Raw genomic sequence first — 27,148 nt, 5'->3', positions numbered from 1 at the left:
GTGCACACAAAGTAGATTTCTATCCTTTGTGGCTAATGTGTAATATATTTTTATGAAAGTTTTTGTGCCCGAAGGTTAGCTTTATGAGCATGCCTTTTGCTTCTGACCACTTTCATGATGATGTAATGGGCAATAGCAATCTATGAAAAGCTTTCCTGAAGCTTCAGTTTCCTTTATTTTTTTCTGGGGTTACCAGAAGACTTCACAGGCACAACATCAATGTGTGTACCCAATCTCCCACTATGGTAGGCAATAGCCAGTCTGGAAGTGATCCCTCTGTAACAGTTATGGCTCTATCTATAAGAAAATCAAATGTGTCTAATATGTTTATTTCCATGTATAGTGAGCTCCATCTTGTGGCCATAACGGGGTATTTTCCTGATTGAGGTATTCATTTATTACAGGTACTTATATAGCACCGTCAATTTACACACATATTGTACATTTTACATCAGTCCCTGCCCTCAATCTAAGGTCCCTAACTCAAATTCATACACATACTAGGGGCCAATTTAAACAGAAACCAATTAACCCACCAGCATGTCTTTTGGAGGAAATTCGCACAGGCACAGGGGAAATATATGCAAACTCCTGGCAGGTAGCACAGTGGTTGGAATTCAAACCAAAGATCCTAGTGCTACTAGGCGGAAGTGCTAACCACTTATCCACTGTGGTACTTAGGAAAATAGCATGTAGTAGCCACAGGATAGAGCTGACAATCATAGGAAATAAACATATTAGACAAATTACAGGAATTATTCATGACAGCTGTGTGAATTCTGGGACATTTGCAAAGTAATTTTTTATATCAATAGACTCAGGCTGGGTTCACACTATTAAGATGCAGGAAGCAGAATTCCAGTGGAGGTTCATGCACTGTATGTCTCTCGCAGGCAGTTCTTACTGCCCTATGTGAACTGCTGCTGGTGTCAATACAAAGTTAATGACACCCCCAGATCAGTTCGCAGATCTCAGTGTGAACTGTCAAATGGTGCAGGAATTGAATTGCATGGGTTTGAACACCCATGCGATCTGATTCCAGTGCAGACCAAAAAAATGGTCCTGCACCATTTTTCTCCAAATGCGATGTGAATGCAGCCATACAATCTGTATGGCTGAATTTGCATCGCACAGACATCGCATGTGATCTGCACACCAGTTGAGGTCAGGATCAGTCAAGTTCCTCCACCCCAAACTCGCTCATCCATGTCTTTATGGACCTTGCTTTGTGCAATGGTGTGCAGTCAGGTTGGAACAGGAAGGGGCCATCCCCAAACTGTTCCCACAAAGTTGGGAGCATGAAATTGTCTAAAATGTGTTGGTATGCTGGCACCTTAAGAGTTCCTAACCCCACACCCTAATCCCCCTTCCACCAAATGATTTGGACCAGTGCACAAAGCAAGGTCTATAAAAACATGGATGAGCAAGTTTGGGATGGAGGAACTTGACTGACCTGCACAGAGTCCTGACCTCAACCTGATAAAACAGCTTTGGGAAGAATTAGAGCGGAGACTGCGAGCCAGGCCTTCTCATTCAACATCAGTGCCTGACCTCACAAATGCACTTCTGGAAGAATAGTCAAACATTCCCATAGACACACTCCTAAACCTTGTGGACAGCCTTCCCAGAAGAGTAGAAGCTGTTATAGCTGCAAAGGGTGCGCCAACTCAATATTGAACCTTACGGCCTAAGACTGGGATGCTATTAAAGTTCATGTGCGTGTAATGGCAGGCGTCCCAATACTTTTAAATAAACCGTTGGTGCAAAACACCTGTCCCCTGCGCTCTGAGTGGTGCAATCCTCTATCCAGCTTGGCTATAAACTTGCAGATGTCGAAAACTATTGACACGGCAACTCTGGAATGCTTCAGCCTTGCAGCCCCTTCACAAGACCAGGGAGGTCTGGAAACTCTAAAACAACAGAAAACACAAGGGCGCAGCGGCCTAGTGCATTATCCTTTAAGCAGGTTTATTAAAAGAAATAGATTAAAAATACTCACAAATGAGTTCTTGATAAAAACACATCAAACAAAGTATAAAATCCTCAGCATCATGATCAGGATCTGATCGTCCCCCGAGGCTGTATAGGCTTACGCGTTTCGAGGCAGCGCCTCTTCCTCAGAGCCTAGAAAGCATGTCTAAGCCCATGCTCTAAATCGACGTTTCTCAACTCCGGTCCTCAGGGCACACTAACAGGCCAGGTTTGCAAGAAAACTGAAATACATCACAGGTGATCTCATTTGCTGCTCAGTGATTGCAGTATTCTAGTCTGCATCTCCCCAAGGTAATACTTAAAATCTGGCCTGTTAGTGTGCCCTGAGGACCGGAGTTGAGAAACACTGCTCTAAATAGTGGACCATTTAGTGGACTATTTAGAGCATGGGCTTAGACATGCTTTCTAGGCTCTGAGGAAGAGGCGCCGCCTCAAAACGCGTAAGCCTATACAGCCTCGGGGGACGATCAGATCCTGATCACGATGCTGAGGATTTTATACTTTGTTTGATGTGTTTTTATCAAGAACTAATTTGTGAGTATTTTTAATCTATTTCTTTTAATAAACCTGCTTAAAGGATAATGCACTAGGCCGGGGCGCCCTTGTGTTTGTCTGTTGTCCCAATACTTTTGACAATATAGTATATATTAGTCTTTCAGCTAAGGTTTTATTTCCACCAGCACTGCCAGGTCTGTTCCTGCCCTAAGGCAATGTAAGATGCTTCTCTTAGGTTGCGCCCTCTAGGGGCTGTATGAAACAATATTCTTACCTCCTCCTCTGCCTTCTCTGCTGTTACCTCGCCCCATGGACTGTGGGAAAGCAGTGCAAGGACTACAAAATCCACGGCTCCATAGCAACAGAAACAGCCACAGTCATGAGGGAACTTGGTGCCAGGGTTCACTGCCAGCATTTTATTGCTGCCTTAGGTAGCACAAAGGAATGGGGCACTCCTGCAGTGAGGAAAATCATTAGCCATCACTGAAATAATACATTGCTATATATTCCCGAGCATATTCATTCAGTCATGAAGTGGCGAGAATTCTCAGTGTGTACACCAACAGATTGTAGCAGTGCCAACCACATCCTCTCACTGTTTTTTTGGCTTCAAGCACTGGCTATTTGCAATGCCCTGGCTCCATCGCTGAGTGGCTTCGGCACTAATGGAGCTTAATCGTTTCACTGGATCACTCAGCTGCTGCTGGCACCTGGGACGAAAATGACTCCATTCACCATCGAGCACACTAGCGAGCTCCAGTCTTGTACACCAGGCTTTGATATAGCCCCTGACTTTAATAGAATTACACGTACTAATGCAACATACGGCTCACTAATCCTTTGCAGGCACTTCCTACAAACCCTGTACTACACGGTGAATTATACCTTTCTGTGCCGCCTGCTCCGTGTCCTTTGTACATTCACACCCTGATGCCCTAACAGGCGCATGCATAAGTGCCTTCTTGCCAAAGACCCCCCCAGTCCTTGTCTACCCACCCCTCTTCACCGTGTTTATTTACTGCTTTTTCCAACACTTATTTAGTAGTTTATAGAAAGCCGTGCCGAGTCGTACAGCACCTCAAACACATTAAAAAAGAAGTCTGCGCTTATTAATTATGCAGGATTAGTCTAATTATAATTCAGCAAATTAATTAGCGACAGAAGGTGTTCTGAAACATTGGAGTACATTTGCATGTTAAATGGAGAGGGTATGCTGTAATATATGTAAATATATGCATGGTTTCATAGTTTAATTTAAAAATTTGCAGCTGCATATGGTATGGGAGCAGGTGAAAAGTCAGTTTTAGTTTAATGATCCTAACAAACATTGGATGGTTATGAAAAATAAAAAGGTTTTGGGTATTCCTGTCTGACGGGTGGAAAAATGTGGGATTGAGCTGCAGATCAGGAGAATACAGCTCCCTGGAATTGAGCTTTTTAACTACTTGGTTCAGCGTGAGAGGGTTTTATAGTTAAAGGGTCAGTCCATGCAAAACTGATTTTCATTGCTTGATAGCTGCTGGAGAGTTCAACCACCTGACAATTTCTTACCCAGATGGTGAGATATTTACGCATGAGTTACTGGGTCTGTACACCTGATGTGGTCATTATGGGAAGGTACTACACTTCCTTTCTGATTTTTATTTTAGTTTATATTATAAGGAATGCAACAGGAGGTGCTGGAACACACAAAGTTGGGTGGAAACACTTAAAGCGGAGTTCCACCCTAAAATAAAACTTACCTCCATCTTCATGCCCGGGGTCACCTGAAAAACAAATGGATAATCGCAATTTTTTTTTTTACTTACCTGGTTTAGAAGAAAATATACTTACCTTACTTCCTCTTCCTCCCCTCGGCGGCCACGGCGATTCGTCACTTCCTGGCTTTCAATGATTCCTGGGAGCTGAACGTCATCGCTCCCAGGAATCAAGGCGCCTGCACCGGCCCCGACGTCAGTTTCGGTGCCGGAGCCATCATACCTTGCTAAACAGCTTCTGGGCATGCCCAGAAGCTGTGCAGGAATGACGCTGTGACACCGGAAGTGACAGCGGGGCCGGTGCAGTGCATCGCGGGACCAAAGAAGACGGAAGAGGACGCAGAAGAGGATCGCGCTGGCTTCAAGCTGCCCACACCTGAGATGGCAGCGCTGGACAATACATTTTCAAGGTAAGTATTTCTTCTAAAAGGTAAGTGCAACCCGGGACAGATCAGAGGCTAGCTATTGGGGAATGTACTAGCCCTGACTGTCCCGGGTGTATTTTTATAAAAAAAAGTATTCCCAGGGTTGATCTCCGCTTTAAAACTCACAGGTGGACAGGAAAAGAATTGGGAATAATGGTAGGTGGACCACAGGTGGACTTCTCTCTTGGATTATCCAAGACAAATAAGAGTCTAGTGAATTATTCAGCCAATCAGGCGCCATCTATAACTAAAATATCACTTTTAGGTTGGCCGGCCATATGGGCTGGTCATGACTGTTTCAATCAGAATCCATGAAGAGCATTTGTCCAACAAGTTAGGGTAGCCAACAAAAGGCAAAAGCCCAGGAAGCAGAGCATAATTCGATTTTCAGTTAGACTTACCAGAGGATCCAGGAGTCAACCCTAACCATAAATGAGCCAGTGCAATAAGTTAAATATGAATAAAAAAATTGCATTCCCTTATTAGATAATATGACCGTTATAGACATTTGATTCACTATTTTACAAATTCATATTTTCAGAAATCCCAAACTATCTATATTGCAAAAAATATTTTTAATCCTAGGACAGTCAACTGTGTATTAATTTACTTGTTGGTTCTGCATACCTCAGTCCATGGATGACAAAATATCCTTGTTTATAAATGCAGTCACAGGTTTTCCTGGTATGTGTCTAATGGAAAGAGTGCCAAGTTGGGTGGCCATTGGGATGTCCATCAGATTCCAGTGCCTTGGTGGACAGACTTGTCCAAGTAATATTGAAGTACAAAGGCCATCCGTTGGTAATGTCTGCATTGTGCATTAACATACCTATACCATAATGCTGTTGTTATTTACTAATAGAGTACAGAATAGCTTAGTATGAGAGAGCTATTTTTATTCTAAATACCCAATCGTACAAAGAAGATTAGAAATCAGGCGTTTTACTTGTATGTGATTGGATGATCAAAGTTAATGCAGCTTCATCTCTTCTCTTAAACTTACATTCACTTTGCAAAGAGAATTTTCTGCTATTTAGTAAAATAAGTTGTGGGAAGATAAAGTATAAGGGGCAGATGACTCATTTGTCTACGGTTACAGAGAAAGTGAAACCAAGCAAATATATATATTTATATATATACTGTACTTAAACACAGTAAAATGATCTGAAAAGAAAAATGTAAAGCAACAAAGATTAAGCATTTGCCTAAAGCCAGCTTCCTCGGCACAACTATAGGTCAATTCTGATTTATGATACATCCAAGCAAAACTTCAATATGTTTCCATATAAAAAAAAAAAAAAGTTCCATGTTCCTGAGAATCTGGTTTTTAAGATTCCCTTATGAGAATTGTGCTGCAGGGAAACTGTTCCCTTATGTGGAAAAGTATTCAGTAGGCCCTGCTTATAAAGTGATGTGAGAAATTTGGGTTGATTTACAAAATATTAGATAGTTTTAGCTTTGCATTTGCTTTGCATATTGCATGGTCAATAAGATGAGTTCACTTCAAACTTCCAAATTTGTTTGAGAAAAAACACTTGATTGGATATTTACAGTGTAACCATACTCAATAAGCTAAAAAAATATATAATCTACTTGCCTTAGTAGATAGGCTTTAATGGCTGTGCTCCTGATTGCAGCAAGTTAGGAGATAGTTTTTAAATTTCTTTATCTTAATTCCCGTGGTCCTAGCTTACCAGTCTAACTATATGAAATATAGTAAGGTATGGAATATGAACAGTAGACACTGACTGGCCCCTGCTGGCAATACAGGCAGTCCTGCATTTTAAAATATTTGGTCTAATATTTTACACAGTGGTATTCTATTCTTTTGTAAGAATTTTAAATTATCTCTATATATATATATATATATATATATATATATATATATATATATATATATATATATATATATATATATACATACAGTATATGTATATGTGTATATAATATATATATACATAGAAAATTTAAAAAATTCTTACGAAAAAATAGAATACCACTGTGTAGAATAATGGACCATATTTATCAAAGTTTTAAAAATCAGGACTGCCTGTATTGCCAGCAGGGGCCAGATACACAGTATTTATATATATATATATATATATATATATATAGTGTATTTATATATGTTGTTGTGGTTTACTTTACATTGTACGTAAGCTTCTTGTTTTTTTTTTTTTTTTTATTATATACATTTAGATTTTTTTCTATAGAAATATTGCCAAGAAATTTTTTAAAGGATTATGCAGTTGTAATGTATATCATTATACATATATTTTAAAAACTAATATTTACAAAAGGGGTTATTTAATAAAAAAATAAAAAATTATTTTGTTCCCCTGAATCCGCCAATACAGCATTGCTAGGATAGTGCAAACACAGGGCCTGTTTAGTTCAGTCCCGGTTCAAACTGGTGCAATGCAGGAAACCCGATCGATGCGATTTAGTGGCGGTTCCCGCATCACACCAGAATCGCACAGTGGTTCACACTGAGATCTGAGAACCTCTGGGGGGTGTCAATGTAAAGTTAATGACACCCCCAGATCAGTCACACAAACATCGCATGTGATCTTCACAGCAGTGCAGTGCAACTCACATGTGATGTCTGGCATTGCAGTAGTGTGAACCGGCTGTGCAAGTGATAGCCTGAAGCAGCCCATGCATTGATCATTAGCTTCCTTCAACCAGTGGGTTGAATGAAAAAAAAAAATGACCAGATTCCACCATCCAAATACTCGATGTTGATGAGGTAATCACTCCAGCTGTGTTATTGTGTCCTGAAGACTGGAAGCCGCCATCAGAACTTATTAATCAGTGTTGCCAGCTATAGCCGGTGGCATTGATCATTCAGGAAAAACCTGACAGGCTGGTTGTACAGAAGTTGATCGGTAGATTGAATTCTCTACAACCAGCCTGCCCATACATGAATCTAAATTTGGCTGCTGGCTGCTGAACTGGCCGAATTTCGATCCATGTATGGCTGCCTTACTTATAGGTAGAGTCTGGTACACTGAGTCACCCACTAGCTTTTTTTGCTTTTATTTAATTTGTGAGATCTAAGTGTGGCAATTCTTGAATCTCTTCCAACCCACCTTGGAACCTGGGCTGCCTACCCCCTCTGGGATGTTTCCATTCCTCATGTTGCAGTCTCTAAAATGTAAAATATATTAAAAATTCAAGAGAGAAAGTAAAAGTCTCTCTCTCAAAAAAAAAAAATTAAATTTAAATAATAATGCATTGGGCAGACTTCTTACCACTGGAGTCCCTGAGAGATATAAGAAATTATTAGGCAGTTTAACTGTCTGGCATCTACCAAAAGCTAAACTTTGATTTTTGAGTGGAGTGACTCTTTGAGGAAATCCTCCCCGTAGAAAACAAATCTGTTTTAAAGCATGCCGTTATTCTTGGAAGGGTTTGCAGATAGAAATATTTTTGACACAGAATATTTAAAGCATATGATTGTTCCCCTGCAAATTATATATTGTGTAGACCTGTATTTTTGCAGGCGTATATGCCTGTGAGATGTAGCTGCCTGCATATGTATGTTTGTTTGCATTGCGTAGCAGTGTGTGTCTTTGCCTTTAATTCTGGCCTGTATGTGTGCGCTGTGTTGGGATTTTGGGACTGCAGTAAATGTGGTTGTCATAGTAACACAAGGAACCGACCGACTCATCTGGGACCCAAACTTACTGCAGGAACATACAGCTATGACCCACACAATCTCCCGTTCTGCTCCCCCACCGTCTTCCCACATATTATAACTACGTGTGAATGTATATTTAATGTATGTATACAGAACATTATTTGCCCACTTTACAATCTAAATGTATATTCTTTGTATATTTGTACATATTGCCTACATATTCAACTGAGCTTAACAGAAAATATTAAACTATGCACCTCAATCCCTGCCCCCAAGTAAGAAAAAAAAAAGGAAAAAAGAAAGTATATGCTGAAAATTCTATATATGCATATATATATATATATATATATATATATATATATTGTGCATCGTAGGTGTTTAAAATGATCGCTTTTTTGGGGAAGGTACAAGGTATGTTGTAACGCTCTATGGAATATAATGATATGCATACAGAAGAATTAAATCTATAGTTGCATTGCAAACTTAATATTAGCGCCCATAGAAATGTATTGAAAAGGAGATAAAAAAAAAATTACTATTCTAGTTAGCTTCGGCAACATTGTTACATAAGATCCAATAATAATAATAATAATAATAATAATAAAATAATATAAAAACTTTATAATGGTTTTGCATTTGTTTTCTTTATTTGGTATGTTAGAACTAAAAAAACAAAATTATTTAAATAAATTAAAATATTTTTCTTAATCACATTTTAATGCAATATTACAATTTGTTTTATTTATTTTAATATATTAACAGCAGGTTGAGTTCTGATTCTTTTGGGATATTCCCTGGCCCTGTTGTTCACAGAGTTCAATAGCCCAGTTTGAAATTTACACCTAAGAAAATAGGTCAGAGCAATGATACCACCCCCTTTCTCCCCCTCCCTTCAGTCATCCATCAGAATTTGTAATCTTAGATGTTATGCCTGAAAGGTAATAAATTCTGCTTTGTTCTCTCTAGCATGCCTTTAGTGCTCTGAGATTGCTTTATCATGGCTGTACTCAGTATTAAATATTTATCTGTAAAACAAAGGATTTTAGATATAGTAAAGAAACAAACAATCATCAAACTTTTCAATTTAAATTCTTTTAGTTTAAGGTAGAACTAAAGAGAGGATACTCGCCTTCCCAACACTCCCTCACTGGCACTTCTCCTATGTCCCGGGTTATGTCCCAGGTATCTTCATTGGCCGGTGCTGGATGAGGTCACTCCTGCAGATGTCCAGGAGCTAGGCATCAGCTAGGCTTCATGGCACACAGGATCAGCTCAGCTGCTGTAAGCTGAGCTGTGCATGCGCAGCTCAGCTTACAGTCCAGGAACCAATGTGAGCAGGCATGTAGGCAGACATTGCATGTCTCTTCTGCAAAAGAAAGCCTGCCTTCTCACGGTGGGTGATATTTACTAAAACTAGAGCATGCAAAATCTGGTGTAGTTTATTTATAAAAAGTGGTAAGTATTATACTTCCAAAATTACAATTGAGTAACAGCTCATTGCATGGTCCAGCATCAAAGTCCATTGCATGTTATTCATGCAATTTTTTTAATGCAATGTGTTATTCATTCAGTCCATAGTGCATCAACATGTGAGGCAGGAAATAGAGATCCAATAGGCTAGAGCAGGGGTTGACAAATTTGCTTGAAATCTAGGAGCTAGCTAAAAAGTTAGGAGCCGGTTTTTTTGCTCATGCCGAATGGCCGGCTTCTTTTGGAATGGCTGCCATACACAAAGGCTGAATGGCGGCCAGTTTTTAATGAACTGGCTGAAGCTGCCCGGCATTCGGCCTGTGTGTACTTGGCTTGATGGTGTGATGGGCAGTGGCTCACTAGGGAAAGACAGTGCAGTAAGTTGCTCAGCAGGGATTTCTCTGCTAATCCCCGCTGAGCAGGTGAATGACAGGTCTTGTCTGCTGCACTATGCAAAGCAAACATGGACACAGTCCCGCTACCCTCTATGGGGCAGTCAAATGGAAATGGGCTGCCTGTCAATTTCAATCCAATGCCATCTGGTTTGATCCATTGGACAAATGAAAAGTAGGGCCACCATCCGTCTGTTTTTGGCCGACAGGATCGGATGGCGGTGGTTGTCTGCGGACATCCGACACTCCACCATTGCAGGGAGTGTCCGATCCAGTCTGCCTGAAAAACTGTCAGACGGACCTGATCAGACAGCCAATGTGAAAGGGGCCTTCGGCTGTGTGACATGACAGGGAAAGAATAAAAAAATAATAAAAAATAAATTTTAATGGAAAAAATAAAATAAGTAAAAAAACTTTGTGGGGTTGTAAATGGAAATGAGGCTGCCACACACTCCCTGTCCACTCACCGGTAAGGACAGGGTGCCAGATGAAGCCCTCAACCTTTTCTCTGAGAAGTGAACAGGCAGGGGAAACCCTCAGCGCTGCCAGTGACTGCTTGTTGCAGCCCCAGCCACCACAAGAGGGCACCAGTTCCCCGATGGAAGCATCTCCTTACAGTAGGCTGCAAAGCCATGGCCTTGATTACCGGCTGGCATGGCATCCTAGTCCGTGCACCCGCAAGCAGGGGCCGCATGGTGACAAGACACCTGCCGCAGTGTAGCCCAGGCGCCAGGCCGCTAATTTTAGTCGCCAATGCAACCTGGCAATTGGGGTTTGTTGAGCCCTGGGCTAATGCATTTCAAGGTAAGAACCTCCTCCTCTTTTGGCTCTGAGGAGGAGGTTTTTACCTCAAAATGTGTTAGCCTATTTGATATCTACCTCCTGCCTCACATGTTAATGCACTATGGACTGAAAAACATGGTACCATGCAATTTACTTTGATGCTGGACCATGTGATGAGCTTTTACTCAGGTGTAGTTTTGTGAGGATAATACTTACCACTTTTTATAAATAAAATAATGGTGTTAGGGATGATGCACTTGGTTGGTGTGCCCTTTCTTTCTTCCTCTTGTGGTTTTGGAATATCAGACCCCCTAGTCTTTAGAGGGCAGCAAGACGTGGCTTATCCTTAAATAACCAAGATGGAGATATAACACACTCACTTTGGGCGGGCTTACTCCCAAGCGCAGGAGAATTTGTGTTTGTGACGCTTCGTAAAATCTGGTTTAGCTCTGCATAGAAACCAATCAGCTTCCATGTTTTATTGTCAAAGCTTAACCCGAACAAGCTGAAGTTAGAAGCTGATTGGCTACCATGCACAGCTGCACCAGAATTTGAGTGCTCAAGTTTTAGTAAATCCCCCCCAATATGTCATAGCGGAGCTTTAATTTCGCTCCAACTAATGAGCTGTAGCAAAATTAAACCAAAACTATTATAGGATAATTTTTATGTATTGTGATATGCAGCATGACATTGTTGCTTACCTTAGTATTTTTTTTTTCTAATAATAAAGGGAAACTACAGTGTAATTGATATGTTTAAATATTCCTTGAACTGCATTGATCAGTTTAAGGCCCCTTTCACACCTGATCAGACCATCCATTTACCCCTTTGGAGCGGCGGATGTTAGCGGACACCCGCTGCTATCCAATCCGATCCTATCCACCAAATCCAGACTGATGGTGTCTGGCGGATCGGATCAAATGGGATAGGATAAAAACATCCGATCTCCCCATAGAGGAGAGCGGTACTCTAACAGGTCTGTCTCTGAACAGTGAGCGGTGACGGACCTGTCATCCGCCTGCTCAGTGGGGATCAGCGGAGTGATCCCCGCTGAGCAAGCAGAGTCCGTCAAATGGATCCATCCCGTGTGGAGTGTATTGTCAAAGAGCGCAAATTGTAAGCTAATATTGTTCCTTTCTTCTTTGAAGTTATTTTTCATGTGACTTTCACATTTCTATATTTTTCCAATTGCATGTTATTGTTTTCATGATTATTATAAAGCTTGGCCAGCCCAGGGAACTTTCTTTTTGACTCAGCCTAATTCAAACTTACTGCTTAACAACTGCTGGGAAAAGATATCTAAAGGAATTGCACTGTTTTCACAGAGTCAGAAGAACCATTAGCTTGTAAAAATCAGCTGTAATGTAAAAACAGTTTAACATATAAATAGAAGCAAAAAAAAAAAACATAAATAAGATTAACCCAGAATCATTATAGCTTACCCCTTATGTAAGCACTTTTAACAATATACATTAATTTCAACACCATTTTCATAAATGGTTCTCAATTAGATAATTATATGGGGACAGTCATATTTGCTTGTTACATTCGCAGGCTCTGCTTCCTGCTAAGCAATGTTACACAGTGGCTGTGTCTTACTGGTATTCGCTTTTAAACATGTTTTTGGTTAAGGGATGGCCTCAATATCGTGTTGTTCCAGTCCAATAACAGGCCGAGACAGGACTTGGACCTAATGTGTAGTCTACAGAGGGATCCAGGACCCAGGCATGCTGTCTGCCAGGGGTGCCTGGATTAAAAGAATGGCTGAACACAATTACAAATCCCTGTTTTCCAAGAGTTAAGCTGTAATGGTGGTGTTAACCATAAACAATAAAACAAAAAAACTGGAATATTTCCTTGGACAAAAGCTTTCGAAAAAAGTTCCTGGCACTGGAGTATATACAGTATGTTCAACATAAACAGAAAACCAGAAGCACAATAATATAATTGAATGCAAAGTCTGTTGTTGCACATTAGCTGTCGCTTCTAGGAAGCTGATAAATAACCATTTATGTTGTATGAGATTACAGGTCAGACAGTCAATTGTGTGCAGGAAAATCACACTTTCCACTCAAACTCCTTCTGTCCTTTCTAATAAGCTCCAAAAACTTTTACATATCTGTGCCTGCAAGTTATTATCATCTCTATCACCTAAACCCTATTTAGAGGCAGAAAGAATAAGGGAAAAAATCTAAATTCTCAAGATGTAAAGCTGAACTGTCGCAGCTCTATAATAATTAAAACATTATTAAATGTAAGTGTTTTGCAGCCATTGTTCAAAAGGAATGGAGTGTAAGAGATTGGCTCACTGGCTGCTTCTCGTTTCACTGTCCAGTCAATGGCTGGGGCATGTCCAGGACAACTTGGGTTTAGAGAAAGTGGGTTGAATGATGTTGGCCATCAGGCTGAAGACATCTAGTGGTAGAAAAAAAATACTTTGGGAGTTGGAATCTCTGCACTGAAGTTGCATACTACAGCAACAGCTATTTTTTATTTTCTTCTTTTTTATTTTAATAACCTATTCATTTTTATTTTGCTATGTTTGCTGAATTTCTGTTTTCACTTTATGTTTTTTTTTTTTTTAATAAACTCATTCAAATCTATAGAGTTTACCTGGAGTGGAATTATTGTTATCTCAACAAATCTGTTTATACATTAGGGATTTATTTTTAAAGCAGTGAATATAAGATTCACCAAACATTCATTGCAAACGAATCTTGCTGGTGTGTGCATTTTAATTTACAGTAATTGATATATTGATATCACAACTACTGCTTTATAAATCTGTCTCTTTAAGTTTGCTTCCTGAGGACTCCTCTGGGCTATGGATGAGTGCAGAGATTTTAGCAAAACTGTACATTTTTGCTCAAATGGAAACTCTTAGTTTTGTGCATTGAACTGCTTAGGTCAAACTTGCTTGAAAAAATATCTACTCTTTCCCTTTATTATTATTTTTTAGTATTATTATTATACAGAATTTATATAGTGCCAATAGTTTGTGCTGAGCTTTACAACGTTAAGGCAAACAGTACAGTTAGAGTCCATTCAGACTAGCGCAACTTGTCAAGCGACTTGGTCGCCTGACAAGTCGCGGTCGGTCACTCGCCATTGAGTAGTACAGGACCCGTTCTAATAGGAGCGACACAAGTCGCTCCGACTTAGAAAAAGGGTCCTGTACTACTTTGGGGCGAACCTGGAGGCGACTTGCATTGACTTCAATTATATGAAGTCCGTGCAAGTCGCACCAAAGTTGCGGTGCACACTGTGCACCGCGACTTCACAGGTTGCCCCACAAAGTCGTGTCGCGCCAGTCTGAATGGGCTGTCACAATACAATTCAATACAGGAAGAATCAGATTTATTTACAAGGTGTGTTTTTTTTTTCTTTTTGAGGGATAGGGTAGTCTTATAAATCTTTAGTGTTCTTTTTATATTTTCACTATCTAAATTTTCCCAAATGTGAAAGAATGTAAAATAATGTTAGTGAGGTTCCATGTTTTTTGGTACATGAACAGGTCCAATGTAGTTGGAATGAGTTTTTATAACCCTCAGGGGCAACCCCCCTCCCCTTATAAATGACCAAAACAAATGTAATTTTGGATTGCTGATTCGATGTAATGCATTTCCACAAAATGTTGCTTAAATCTTCAGATTTTTGCTGAAAAGTTGGGGAAATAAAAACCTCTTAATTTCGCTTACCCTAATCCAAACAAATATTCATTCTAGTGTGTGTATAGGCAGAGTGGGACATTATGTAAGGATATGTGTATGCAGCTTTTAGTTAATCAGAGTGCGCCATTTTTCTAACTAAAAGCAAGGCAAGGTTTAGCTAGAAAGTTTACAACCTTGGTAAATAAGGCCCATTACTTCCCTTATTCTGTCATGCCTTCAAATGTATTACCACTTGATAATCATCTTAACTGATGGTGATAATGAACATTCCCTACAATGCATGATAACAGAATTGATTTAAAACTGAAAAACTTGAAAACTTGTAAAAACCATGATTTGAAAAATATTGTAAATGGTAAAAAAGAAATGTACTTTTCTTGAATAATAACATAAACATGAGTATACATAAAATACGTAAAATATATTGGAGACTTGTGGGAATTAAAATGTATATGTAGCCAAAATGTTTTTAGTTTTGGATAGAGGGGGGAAGAATTAGAACTCCTTTCAGATTTTACTACCATTTGAGGCTTTAGTGGAGAATTTCCATCACTTCCTGGCTGGTAAAAAGGATGTCCCAGGACAGGAAATGAGGGGAAATCTCTGAAACAGCATCACAGAAAAAGGTATTTTTTTATGTAAGTGGGGTAATCCTTGTCAGCTTTTTTTTGTTGTCTCTTTCCCTGTTGCGGATTTTCCTTAATTTCCTGTCTGGTAAAACAAGGCCACCACAGACAGTGATGAGAAATCTGTAATGGAGCCTGTATAGAAGTAAAACTTTACAGGAGCTCTAAAATTTTCCTAATCCATCCAAAACTAAAATAAGAGGTGGGGTATAGAAAGACTTTAACTGAAGTTCCTAGCAAGAACCTGTGGATACGTAAGGCCTCAAGAACCTTTAATCGTCATTATTCCTGTTGCTTACTAAATTTGCAGAGAAAGTCCGATAGCCAAAAATAAATAAATAAATAAATAAACACCAAAAGAAGTTCCCACCAGTCAGTGCAAAAACATTCCACAGAACTTTGAGTCATTCACCTACAGGCTAATTAATTTTTCCATCCACGGGTATTAATACATGCACATGCATTTGGGCCAATTTTGGATGAGGACCAGTTGACTACCATGTTTTTGAATTACGAACCTCAAAGGGATCATAATCCTTATACACTATGTGACCAAATATTTTGGACTGTGTCTGTGGAACATTGTGCCCAGATAGCTAGGAGAGCATTTGTGACATCAGGCACTGATGTTGGATAGGAAGCCCTTGCTCCCAACTAGCATTCCAATTCATTACAAAGATTTTTGGTAAGGTTAGGTTCAGGGCACTGTGTGGGCCACTCAAGCTCTTCCACACTAAACTCAATAAACTATGTCTTTATGGAGCTGGTTTTGTTCACAAGGGCACAGTCAAGCTTGGACTGTATGCTGCAGTATTAACAGTACCCCCTAGTGGGAACTCTTAAACTCTAGAATTTGGTGGGGTGTCCACATACAGTGTATATATGTGTGCATACCTCCCAACCTTCTGAAATTGAAAAAAGACACCTTTTAGCACAAAATATTTAGGCAATGGACACACCTCGGATACCCCTGATCATGTGGACCATTAAGCATTTAAGAGTAAGAATAGTTGCTTATTTTGGAATTCCAGTCAGAACCTATTCTATTCTAAGTCTAAACCTACTCTTTGCCACATTCTAAGCCCAATCTAACTAACCCTGTAAAGTTGTACTTACCTGCTCTGCAGCCCTGGTCCAGTCCTACGCTGAGCTGTCAGTGGCAGCTTCAGTGTGCAGGAGTGTGCAGGAGAGGCAGCCAACAACAGAAGCCCCATGGTAAGTACATGGGTGACGCCACTCCCCAGGCATTTTACAGCGGCTGTCGATTCTCTCCTGTAGACCAGATCGCCTTCAAAAAAGTTAAGTACAGCGAGGTTTTCATTGGAATTCCACTGTAAACTAATTGCCTTTTTTCTCTGATTGGCTACCATGCACAGCTGCACCAGGTTTTGCACTCTACAGTTTTAGTAAATCAACCCCATTATGTGATATACATGTTATGTATATATCACACAGTTAGATGAATGTTAAATGGTAATGTGCTGTTCATGATGGCTTTCTTAAATATGCGTCAGTATGTTTACATCTATGGTGTGAGGCTGATGTATGTGTTGTGTGTATATGGCACTGGCATACATTATGTAGGTAGCAGCACATTATAAAGCATTCTCTTTCTCAGCTTTGAAGCAGGTGATAAAGCGAAGATAATTATATTTATTATATGCATTACTTTACACATTACCTTCGTGAATTAGCTATCATCAGGCTGTAAATGTCTCTCAAGAAAGCATGTTCTTTTCAGGTATTAATACCATTCTAATGCAATATTTATGTTTTTTGCTTGTATCTGTTTAAGTTGATCTGGTCTGGTATGGCAGAATTTACAGAAGATATGATATTTTAAATGTGACAACATTTCATTGACTGTCCACCATTTCTAAAATCACATTTCCATTATATGTTGAGGGTGAGGGAGCCAAGGAAAAATTTTATCCATTAGCCTGTATTGTGGAGATCTGTCACCGATTGACACTTTGAATTTTAGCAAACTTAGGCATAATTATTTATTATTTATGGGTACCCTAAGAGTTTTGATGACTGTCCAGTATATATCCCAGTACACAGAGATATAGCCATGTAGGGAAATTAAATACCATGATTTCATACAACAAAGCACATAAACTTAAGTCTGTGATGATGCCATGATCTATATTAACCTGTCACATTACATTACCTTTTTTCTAGGTTTTTCCTCAAATTCTTTTTGAAATGTAACCAGAATTGTCTGAAGACTGCAGGGAACCCCCGAGACATGAGACGATTCCAGGTATGTATCCTTTATATTTAAAGTGAATTTATCCCATGGAATGCAAGATCACGGTTAAATTTTTAAACCCATGTCACCAATATATATATATATATATATATATATATATATATATATATATAGCGAGAGAGAGAGAGAAGAGAGCCATATGTGACCATGATTCTAACTTCTGAAATATTTAATAATTATAATATATTTTTAACATAGAATTGACTTTATTTCCTCTCCTCTTTATTACTCTTTCAATGTATTCTAGCTTTGCTATGCTGGTGGTGTTGTGTTCCCATCCCAGGTTCCTGTCACATCTTAGGGACACACTGACACCTCGAGCACAGGGAAACATGGAAGCAGTTAAGGTGGCAGAGTGGCCCTCTGACCTCGATCTGTTTAGATAAGATGTTAAGATTTCCCAAGGTCAGCAGGTCTCTTGTGTAGTGTTTCTGGGCCTGGCTTTGTCTGACCCTCAGACCCTAGAGGCTCACTATTCGAGCCGGAATGGCAGCACATTGAAGCAATGCTTAATACGTTTATTTATTTTTACAGTTATTAACTATTTACTATATATACAAAGTAACAAGAGAATGTGGGGCTGCAAATGTGCTTATGACTGATTGGTGCTATTTTTCCGTTGTACACTTTTTGGTGAAAAATTATAGCTAGCTATAATAGCATTGATAGTGGGTTTTACCATTTTACTGTAACATTAGTATACTTACTTTCTAAGCTCTCGAAGTAGATTTGCTGGCTTATACATAATGAGCAAATGCTCCTTTAAATAGTAAATGGGGGGGGGGGGGGGCTAACCAAAAGTCAGTTCTCTTTTTGTAAATTTTTTTTTATCAAAACTGTTGTAGTTACTGTATGTGTATGGTCAGAATTTTATAAATTTCTACTGTATACTTTGTTGATTATTTTGTTGCTTACAGAAAAAATACATATTAACAAGAGGAGTGGAAAAAAAAGAAGGGAAAGAAAGATTGTTAATAAAAAAAAAATAAAATAAAACTATAATCAAAAACTTTCAGTTAGGAAAGTTAACAATTAAACTTTTTTTTAAAATTTTAACATTGTCTTAAAAATCAGTTATATAGAATTAAACTATTGTATTGTATTATAACTGTACTGTCTCCCTTTATATTGTAAAGCGCTGCACCGCACAAACAGTTGGCATAATATACTATACTATACTATACAAATCCTGTATTTAATAATATTGATATTAACAAGTTGTAAACAGTAGGGTTGATTTACTAAAACTGTTGAGTGCTAAATCTTATGCAGCTGTACATGGTAGCCAATCAGCTTGTTCAATTAAGCTTTGACAAAAAAAAAAAAAAAAATTGGAAGCTCATTGGTTTCTGTGCAGAGCTGCACCAGATTTTGCACTCTCCAATTTTAGTAAATCGACCCCAGTGTTTTTAGCTCTAGCCTTCAAGTACCTCCAACAGGTCATGTTTTTATGATTTTTCCGAATATTGTACAGATAATTGAATCTGTGTTATTTTATCAGTATCAGTAGTTAGCATCGCTATTCCAGCTAAAGGAAAAACACTGGGGGGGTAAACACTGATTTTTTCCTTGTCAAATTTGTTTTATTAGGTTTTAACATCTGATGGTCTGCTTGGCTCAACTAACAAGATCTCTTACTACCGTCAAATAAAAAATCAGATTTTCCTGGACATTCTTCAGTTTTAATAACCTGTGATGGTTTAATTAATTAATAATTCAGACAAATTTAACTTCGCTTGTTAGCTTGTTTTAGAAAGGTTAGGTTTTAGAAAGGACTGTTTTAGAAAGGATGTGGGAAAATCGGACATGAATCATTATTCAGGGTCAGGTGGCCGGAGTAGATGGATGGTCAATATGTTACAATATATCCTACTTAATTTCTCTGTCCACAGGTTGTCCTCTCCACCACGGTGAATGTAGATGGACATGTCCTGGCCGTGTCAGACAACATGTTTGTTCATAACAACTCAAAGCATGGGAGGCGGGCAAGACGGCTGGACCCTACGGAAGGTACGGACGCTTGTCTGGAGTACGGTACGGTCTTCTCGTTCTTTATCTGTATCCAGAGACTGCACTGCAACTCAATTCACATATTTTATTAAGGAATGTGGAAAGTGGAGGTGTTCCCACAGCAACCAGTTAGTTGCTAGCTTTCATTTGGTAACCAGCAGTTGTAAAATTAAATAGAATGTTATAGGTTGATATGGATAGCACAGACATTTTCCACTTTCTGCATATTTACAGGATATACATTTAGATTTAAAATGACCCACAATAAGTAATTATTTATTCTTAATATTTTTTTCTTTTAGAATAGAATATTTTACACTTACATTTACTACAGATTACGGAGTTTTACAAGATTCATTGGTGGTAAACAATAAGTAAATATGGTTATTACTTAACAAAATTAAGACATAGAATAGTCAACAGTGCATTTTAAATTCAGAATGAGTTGATTTTAATTCCCACATCAAAAAATTAAATTAGAACATACCTTTATTTTTTTTTGTTTACTCTGCCCCTAATCTGGACACACTAGTTTTACTCTTTTTAGACTTTTTTTTTTAGAAATGTATCCCTCAAAACCACATACACTGAGCACCAGGATCACATTCCTTTTTATGTGAAACAACAACCATCATCCTTAGAAGGGATTAGTGATTGTGCCTAAAGTATAACTGAAGGAAAAACTTTTTAGTTTTAAATAGAATGGAAAGGGATTTGAACACCTGTCAAATTTTAATTCAGTCTGTGTCCCTGCAAGGAAGATTCACCCTCTATATTTGTCCTATTGACTGTTATCACTGAAAATGAAAAAAAAAACACAAACTTTGAGTGATCAGCAGAACAGAAATAGAGGGGAAATCTTCCAATGAGGACACTAATTCTGATGAAAATGGTGACTACCAGGTATTTACTTCATTTTGGGGGTATTTCCTCTCATTTCCTGCAAATCTCCCTAATAGGACAATAGATGGCAAAAAAAAAAAAACTGACAAGGGCTATAAACCTCCCTTAGGGTCCTTTTACACGGGCGCAACCGCCGAAGGAGTCCGTTCTGCTCAGCGGGGAATCGATCCGCCGATCCCCGCTGAGCAGGCGGATGGCAGCTCCGTCTCCACTCTGTGTGCAGAGACGGAGCTGTCAGATCCCTGCTGTTCTCTATGGGGAGATCGGATGAGAATGGACCGCCTGTCCGTTCTTATCCGATCCACCAGACGGATGGAAAATAGGGTTTCCATCCATCCGGATTTCACGGACAGGATTGGATCGGAGAGCAGGGGGTGTCAGTGGACATGTCACCACTGACATCCGCTGCCCCATAGGGATGCATGGAGCATCCGATCAGGTCCGCCTGAAAAACTGACAAGCGGATCGGATCGCCCGTGTGAAAGGACCCTAAGTCTATCCAAAATTTGTCCTTGTCCCTGCTTTGTGCGCCTCTTTTCATTTTTTCATTACTTAAAAATATCATATCTTAACTTGTTTGTACTCAAACAATAGAGCCTTAGGCGTGTGCCTGCTTTGCCAGAAAATAAAAATTACACCTCATATACACAAACTAACTATATATAAACACTAATGACTTTGTCCCATATTTACTCCTAATATATTTCATTAAATGATATAGTGCAGACCCTAAAATAGGACCTCCAGAGACTTTATAAATAGAACTACAAAGCTGTAGCATCGTAGCTTTTCTAGTTAGAGAGAACTATTAATACTGAAATATTATTTTTAATATTATCTCTCCACGGCTGCTCCTGTTGCTTTTTCTCTACATGTCCTGTGTTACCCATGTGAGGAATTAATGAACTAAAAGAGAATGATTGAATCAGTAAGGAATTTAGTGTGGTGTTAATTTTCCCCCAGCGGGCGGTCAAACGGTGGAAATAAATCCCAGAGTGCTTTGCTAGAATAGAGTCCAGCTTTGGTTAAAGTGATTGGACTTGATTGACTGGCTGCTCGTTTCTGGAAGCTCGCCAGAGATCTGAGGCACCTTTGACCCTGTCAGTGGTGGAAACCGAGTGATAGATTGAGCCTGGTTATGGCTCCTGATGGAACTTGGAGTTGTGAGGCCTACCCATATGGAAGGGGAAGAAGCCATAAAAACATAAAATAGGAGATGCAGATAATACCTATCCAACACGGACTCTTTCCGTACCTGCTGTGAATCTCAGTAGATGATCTCTAGCTCTGTTGAAGATGATACTGAGTGGGTTTCTTTAGCTAGGCGATACAAGCAGCAACAATTATTTAAAATGTAGTAACCAATAGAATGTAATCACAGTTTAATTGAATGCAGTCAGATCAGTGAAATATGAAATTTGATTGAGTTAATGTTATTTGCAGAATAATATTTGCTTTTTGAAAAAGTTTGAAGATCAAATGGAAACAAACTTTCATGTCTGCTATGGATACTAAATTACTTTATGATTTGTTTTTCCCAAAGACCCCTTTAATAGTTATACCACCCACTTATATTAACAAACAATTCATACCTACAAATGGCTAGCTCATCATTGCATTTGATTAGTAAAGACATCTTCACACTCTACCTATAGCACATTTAGACACGCAAAGAGTCTCCACAAATTTTCTTTGTTCTGTGTGCAAGTGCAAGGATGCCTGATCAACCACAAGAATCATTATTTTTTTGGTCCTAGAACTCCAGACTTCAGTTTAAAATGAATTGTGTGCTGTGGACTTTAAAATGTTTCCATAATCCTAACAGTAAAACAGCTTTAAAGCACTGTGGAGTAATTAATCCTCAAATTTCAAAGTAGAAGAAGGAAAGGCATTGAAGGCAGGCCTCAGCACACTGCTCTCCCCCTCATCCTGTACACTTGCTCTATTTTTTAAATTAGGGAGGGATTAGAAGGCTGGGAGATTGCCAAGTCACTGCTCGGAGGGGAAGCAGGGTAAACTGAGCTGTTGGAATGATACTGTAAGTGAGAAGGAATTTCTTCATAGTGTACGTAGTCTTTGGAGGTCACTCTATGCATGGCTTGCTTTTTTACTCAGGACCTTCTCACCTTCTTTATTGGCTGCACAAAATGTTTAAAAAACACGTTAACCTTCCCCTGGCTTCCATAGTGCAAGGGGTGACAACACCATCCTTCCAATGAGATTCCGGACGATGCTGGGCACCCCAAATAGCACAGTGCAGTAGCGTCATCTCTCGAGATTATCGCTACTTGCAATTCTCTGTGATGGATGGTGATGTCATCCTTGCCTAGGCGCTGCGGGAGTAAGGTAGGTATAATAACTAACTTCTTTCCCACTCAAGTGTTTTTTTAACATTTGTGTGCAACAAACTAGGATCGGGGATGGGGCCCCAATAAATAGACCATGCTATTTAAATGTAATGTTTTCTTTAAGAATATGTAAGCATTTGAATGTCCACAGCCCAACCACAGTTCCACTTTGGGGGGTGGGGGGGGCTGGCTTGGAAGCCACTGTTCCTCATGTGTATACGTAGTTACTCTATTGTATCTGAAAATTCAAATGAGTTATTGGATATCTTCCAATGTTTTTAGGTGAGATCTCAGGAAAACAATACCTTTCCTGCTATTGAGAGGGGGAGTGGTCCTCATTTCGGCAGAATTGAGCTACACCCTACCACCACAACACTGAAATTCATTTTCACTGTGAGCATCTGCAAACTGTCCATAAAAATACAGGCTTATGGCACAATTCAAATACTTTCAGAGTAAACTAAGTGCAGGTTTCGCACAGAATAGTAGCTGGCTTAACCAACTTTGAAACTTCATGGAGAGGGACAGTAAGGAAAGCCACAAACTGAAGTCCATGGCTGCCATATCTGGTGTAACATGTTTGGGATAGGATTTCTACCAATTGACTGTTCGCCCAGACATAATGTTAGGGGACTCCAGTGGACATCTCAGTAAAATAGCTGGGGGTCCCAGTAACATAGCTTTTTTATATTTTTCTTGGAAATCCCTTTATAACCTATTGGGAGAGATAAACAAGACACAAGTAGTTTTATCCAAATAATGGATATATTCAAAAGGACTTCAGTGGAATAAACAGCTGGGACAAGCTTATGTTTTATGTGTAAATAAAATTTTGGAAGGTGTAGAACTTCCTGGATTTTGTTTCCCCCCTGCACACTCTTACAAGTTACTGGGGTGTCACTGCTATTGCTATCTATTGGTTAAACAAACAGTCTTCTACCCCATTGAAAATAGGCCTCAAGGGACACAACAAGCTTCCTATCACCTGTGTAGACTCCACTAAGTGATACAAGTGTTACAGCGCAGTTTTCTGTTACCAATGGCCTGTCTTTACTATAAAATCTGTGTTTTTTTGGCTTTTTTATATGATGATTTTTTTCCATTATCTGACAGACTGTTAAGTATTTTTAAGTCTGGTTATAATCCACAATTCTGCAATGAAATCAAAACTTTAGCCAGAACACGCCCTTAAAAAGAATGTGAAAAGGAAATGTAAAATGAAGTTATGAACTATAAAATTACACTTCCCAAAGATAAACACAGAAGGGACCCCAGTGCAGATGTGAATTCTCCCAGTAATTGACAGTTCATCTTAAGGGGGGGGGGGACATGGAGTTGGTGTGTAAACTCTTTAGATTAGTGATTTGTATGCTTAGTATTGATTTTAGCCATGCCACCCTACCCAGCTCAGATTAGAAATGTATGGAGTGACGCTACTATTCTTCAGAGCTAATAAAGTATGATCAAAAATACAACAGTCCACCAACAGTCAAATAGGTTTTGGATGGAATTAAAGTGTATTTAAACCCAAGTACAATAATAAAATACATTGAAAATTACCCATCCCTGGAGGTGGTGGTTGCAATAGTTTTCTTTTTTTAGGCTTTTTTTTCCTTTTTTTTTCTTGGTGATCCTGCCAGTAACACACTTTACTGTACTTTTTTAATGGAAGAGAAGAGCTGTCACTCTAGGGTAGGACATCTTTCCCCTTTCTTCATCTTCATAAAATAGGTTGGAAGTGTTCTGAGGTTCACAAAAGGTGAACTAGATGCGGTTGATAACAGAGGCAGATTCATCAACTCACTATGGGAATATAGGAACTCACTGGATTTCTAACAGGATCAACAGAAACTTTTGGGCTTACTGATAAAACAAAATGCTTTCAATAGTGTACTTAACAGGTTAAACAGGAACAAAGAGGAAAAGGTTTTTAGGGTTTAACCACACCTCAATTGAAATAGTTCACATTACATTCTCATTTGCTGAAAGGCTATGCTTCTATTTTCTGTTCTTATCCAATATTAGGCTGAAAAGAGGGTAACTGTTGTTTCTTCCAATGTGTCAGTTGTATTCAGGAAATAATTTTCCTTACATTGACCGCCTTTATATATTCTGCTTTAAGCTTCTAAACACAGACATATGCACTATTATGTGCACATGCATATCTCCTCAAACACATATGTGTTCTTGATGATATGTTAGGGATATGGCAAACATTACTGAGTAGAACATTGAGTGATATGACATATGTTTATATATCTACAGCCACACCTTGCATCAAGGCCATAAGCCCAAGTGAAGGTTGGACTACAGGAGGCGCTATGGTCATCATCATTGGGGACAATTTCTTTGATGGTCTTCAAGTGGTCTTTGGAACAATGCTGGTTTGGAGTGAGGTAAGTGAATAGGTATGTCCTAGATAGGTTGTACGCAATTTAACAAAATCTGCTTGGCTGTCATTGTTTACAGAGGGGATCCCCATCATAATCCTAATTATTAAATGAATGAATGCTAATCCAAAAGAAAAGTATATTGGTTTTAATGCTCACTAGTTGTTTGAGGCAACATTACAATTTTTCATTTGTCAAGTATGGGAATGGTGATCCCTATTTAGCTGTTATTTTCAGCAAGTTGAGTAAATTATCTATGTCATCCAAAGGCATTTTTTTTAAGGTTTACCATGGACATTCTTTTGAAGTCTGTATTATGTCCCTGCTAATAGGTGGATCAAGGAGCCAAATAAAGACAGAGCGGCAGCTAATAAGGGACCATATGATCTTGTCTATTATCTAGAAACACAGAAGATTTGTTCTTGCCCATCTTTAAGTTGCTGCGATTTTGCAGTTGTTAGTCAAGATATTAAACCTTTGGTGTGATAGTAGGGTATATGGTGCTGCTCTCAATAAACCAAGTAGTGAAGGAATTAATTATGTGCATGAATTATTTCCAAATATTTCCCACTAAAAATTACTTAGTGTTAGTGTCGGTTCACACTAGGGCGACACGACTTCGGGCGAGTTATGCCGTCGCCTGTGCACTGCGACTTCGGCACGGCTTGCAACGACTTCACATAATGGAAGTCAATGCAAGTCGCTCCGATGTCGCCCTGAAGTAGTGCAGGAACCTTTTTCTAAGTCGGAGCGACTTGAGTCGCTCCTATTAGAACGGTTCCAATTCCACAGCACGGTCCACTACTTGTCAGGGACCAAGTCGCCTGACAAGTCGGAACAGTGTGAACCGGGACTGAGTGTTCTTATATATCCAAAAAACTATGTATAAAACTTGTTAGCTGACAATATAAATAATATTGATGATCATAAATAAAAAAAAAAACTTAAATAGTCAAAAATAAATATGTGTGCAATAACACTTAAGTTACAAAGTGCCAAGTGCTCTATATGGTCCATCCACCTTGAAAGTGATTTAGTGCATTAGACAGTGCTATAAAAAAGGTATTAAACCTAGCATGACAGAAGGAGCTGAAAAATATTTGTGTCTCTCCCTACCCCCTCTGCTGACAGTACTGCTTACATAGATAGGAATGGGGAACCTTTCACTGCGTTATGGGAGCTAAACTTTTTCTATCCGTTTCAGACCTAATCAGCTATAGCAAGCTTACAATTAGGAGCAGCCACATACGTTTTTTAAATTTTGTCACATGTGCCAATGACCCGACAACTCAATTAGAAATGAGGATTTTTTTTTCACTAAATGAACTGTTGGTCTTCTATAATGTTTGTATTTTTTTACTTAGTTGCACCTAGTATCCAGTGCTTCTATGTGTAAAGGGGCCCACAGGAAAACCATTAAAGTGTATGTCAAGCCAAAACTTTATTTTGGATTTAAATAGTGTGGGGAAGCTTTTTACTGCTATCCTGGGCTCTGTTATAGATATTTACTCTCCCTTCATGTCCTGTTGACAATGGTCTAAGCAGAAAAGAAGTGGGGGGAAATCTGCAACAATTACAGACAGAGTCCTGGGTAGCATTAAAAAAATCTGACAAGGGTTCTAACCTTTCTATGTGTTATCAAAAACTAAGAAAAAAGGTTGCTGGCCCCCGTAGTAGTCACATGATTTTTTTTTTTTTTGGCTATATCCATACCCTTGAACTGAAACTTATTACATGCTCTGCAGATATAGAACGGATTTTTACATTATAAAGTAGATTCTGAGCATAGTCAATGGAAGCTGATTTGGTATGGGCTGTCACTCATTGCATTGTGGTCTAAAAATGAAACAGATCATCCAATATAGAAAATAACATGACATCTCAAGGTGAACTGCAAGGTCTGACCCATATCAAGGATGCAGCTGTGGCAAAAAAACTGAGCTGCGGAATACTTGGCTGGAAACCATA

At 39.0% G+C, this 27,148-nt stretch overlaps 1 protein-coding gene across 4 annotated transcripts in view; it reads left to right on the top strand.

Annotated features, from left to right (window-relative positions):
- EBF2 (EBF transcription factor 2) overlaps nt 1-27,148 on the top strand; it is a 131,215-nt gene that overhangs the window by 89,346 nt on the left and 14,721 nt on the right. For 2 of the 4 annotated variants that reach the window (XM_082255464.1, XM_082255462.1), the window contains exons 7-9: nt 17,439-17,520; nt 19,422-19,539; nt 25,056-25,186. In XM_082255464.1, coding sequence (XP_082111590.1) covers nt 17,439-17,520; nt 19,422-19,539; nt 25,056-25,186 — 331 coding nt within the window. Of the gene's footprint in view, nt 1-17,438; nt 17,521-19,421; nt 19,564-25,055; nt 25,187-27,148 lie in introns of all 4 variants that reach the window. The other 2 variants (XM_082255463.1, XM_082255461.1) reach the window with 1 other exon arrangement.

This window comes from Pelophylax lessonae, assembly GCF_965119305.1.
Source record: "Pelophylax lessonae genome assembly, chromosome: 4".
In the NCBI taxonomy this organism is placed as follows: Eukaryota; Metazoa; Chordata; class Amphibia; order Anura; family Ranidae; genus Pelophylax; species Pelophylax lessonae.
Note: the sequence above shows the minus strand (reverse complement) of the source record. Positions and strands in the feature narration are given on the sequence as shown.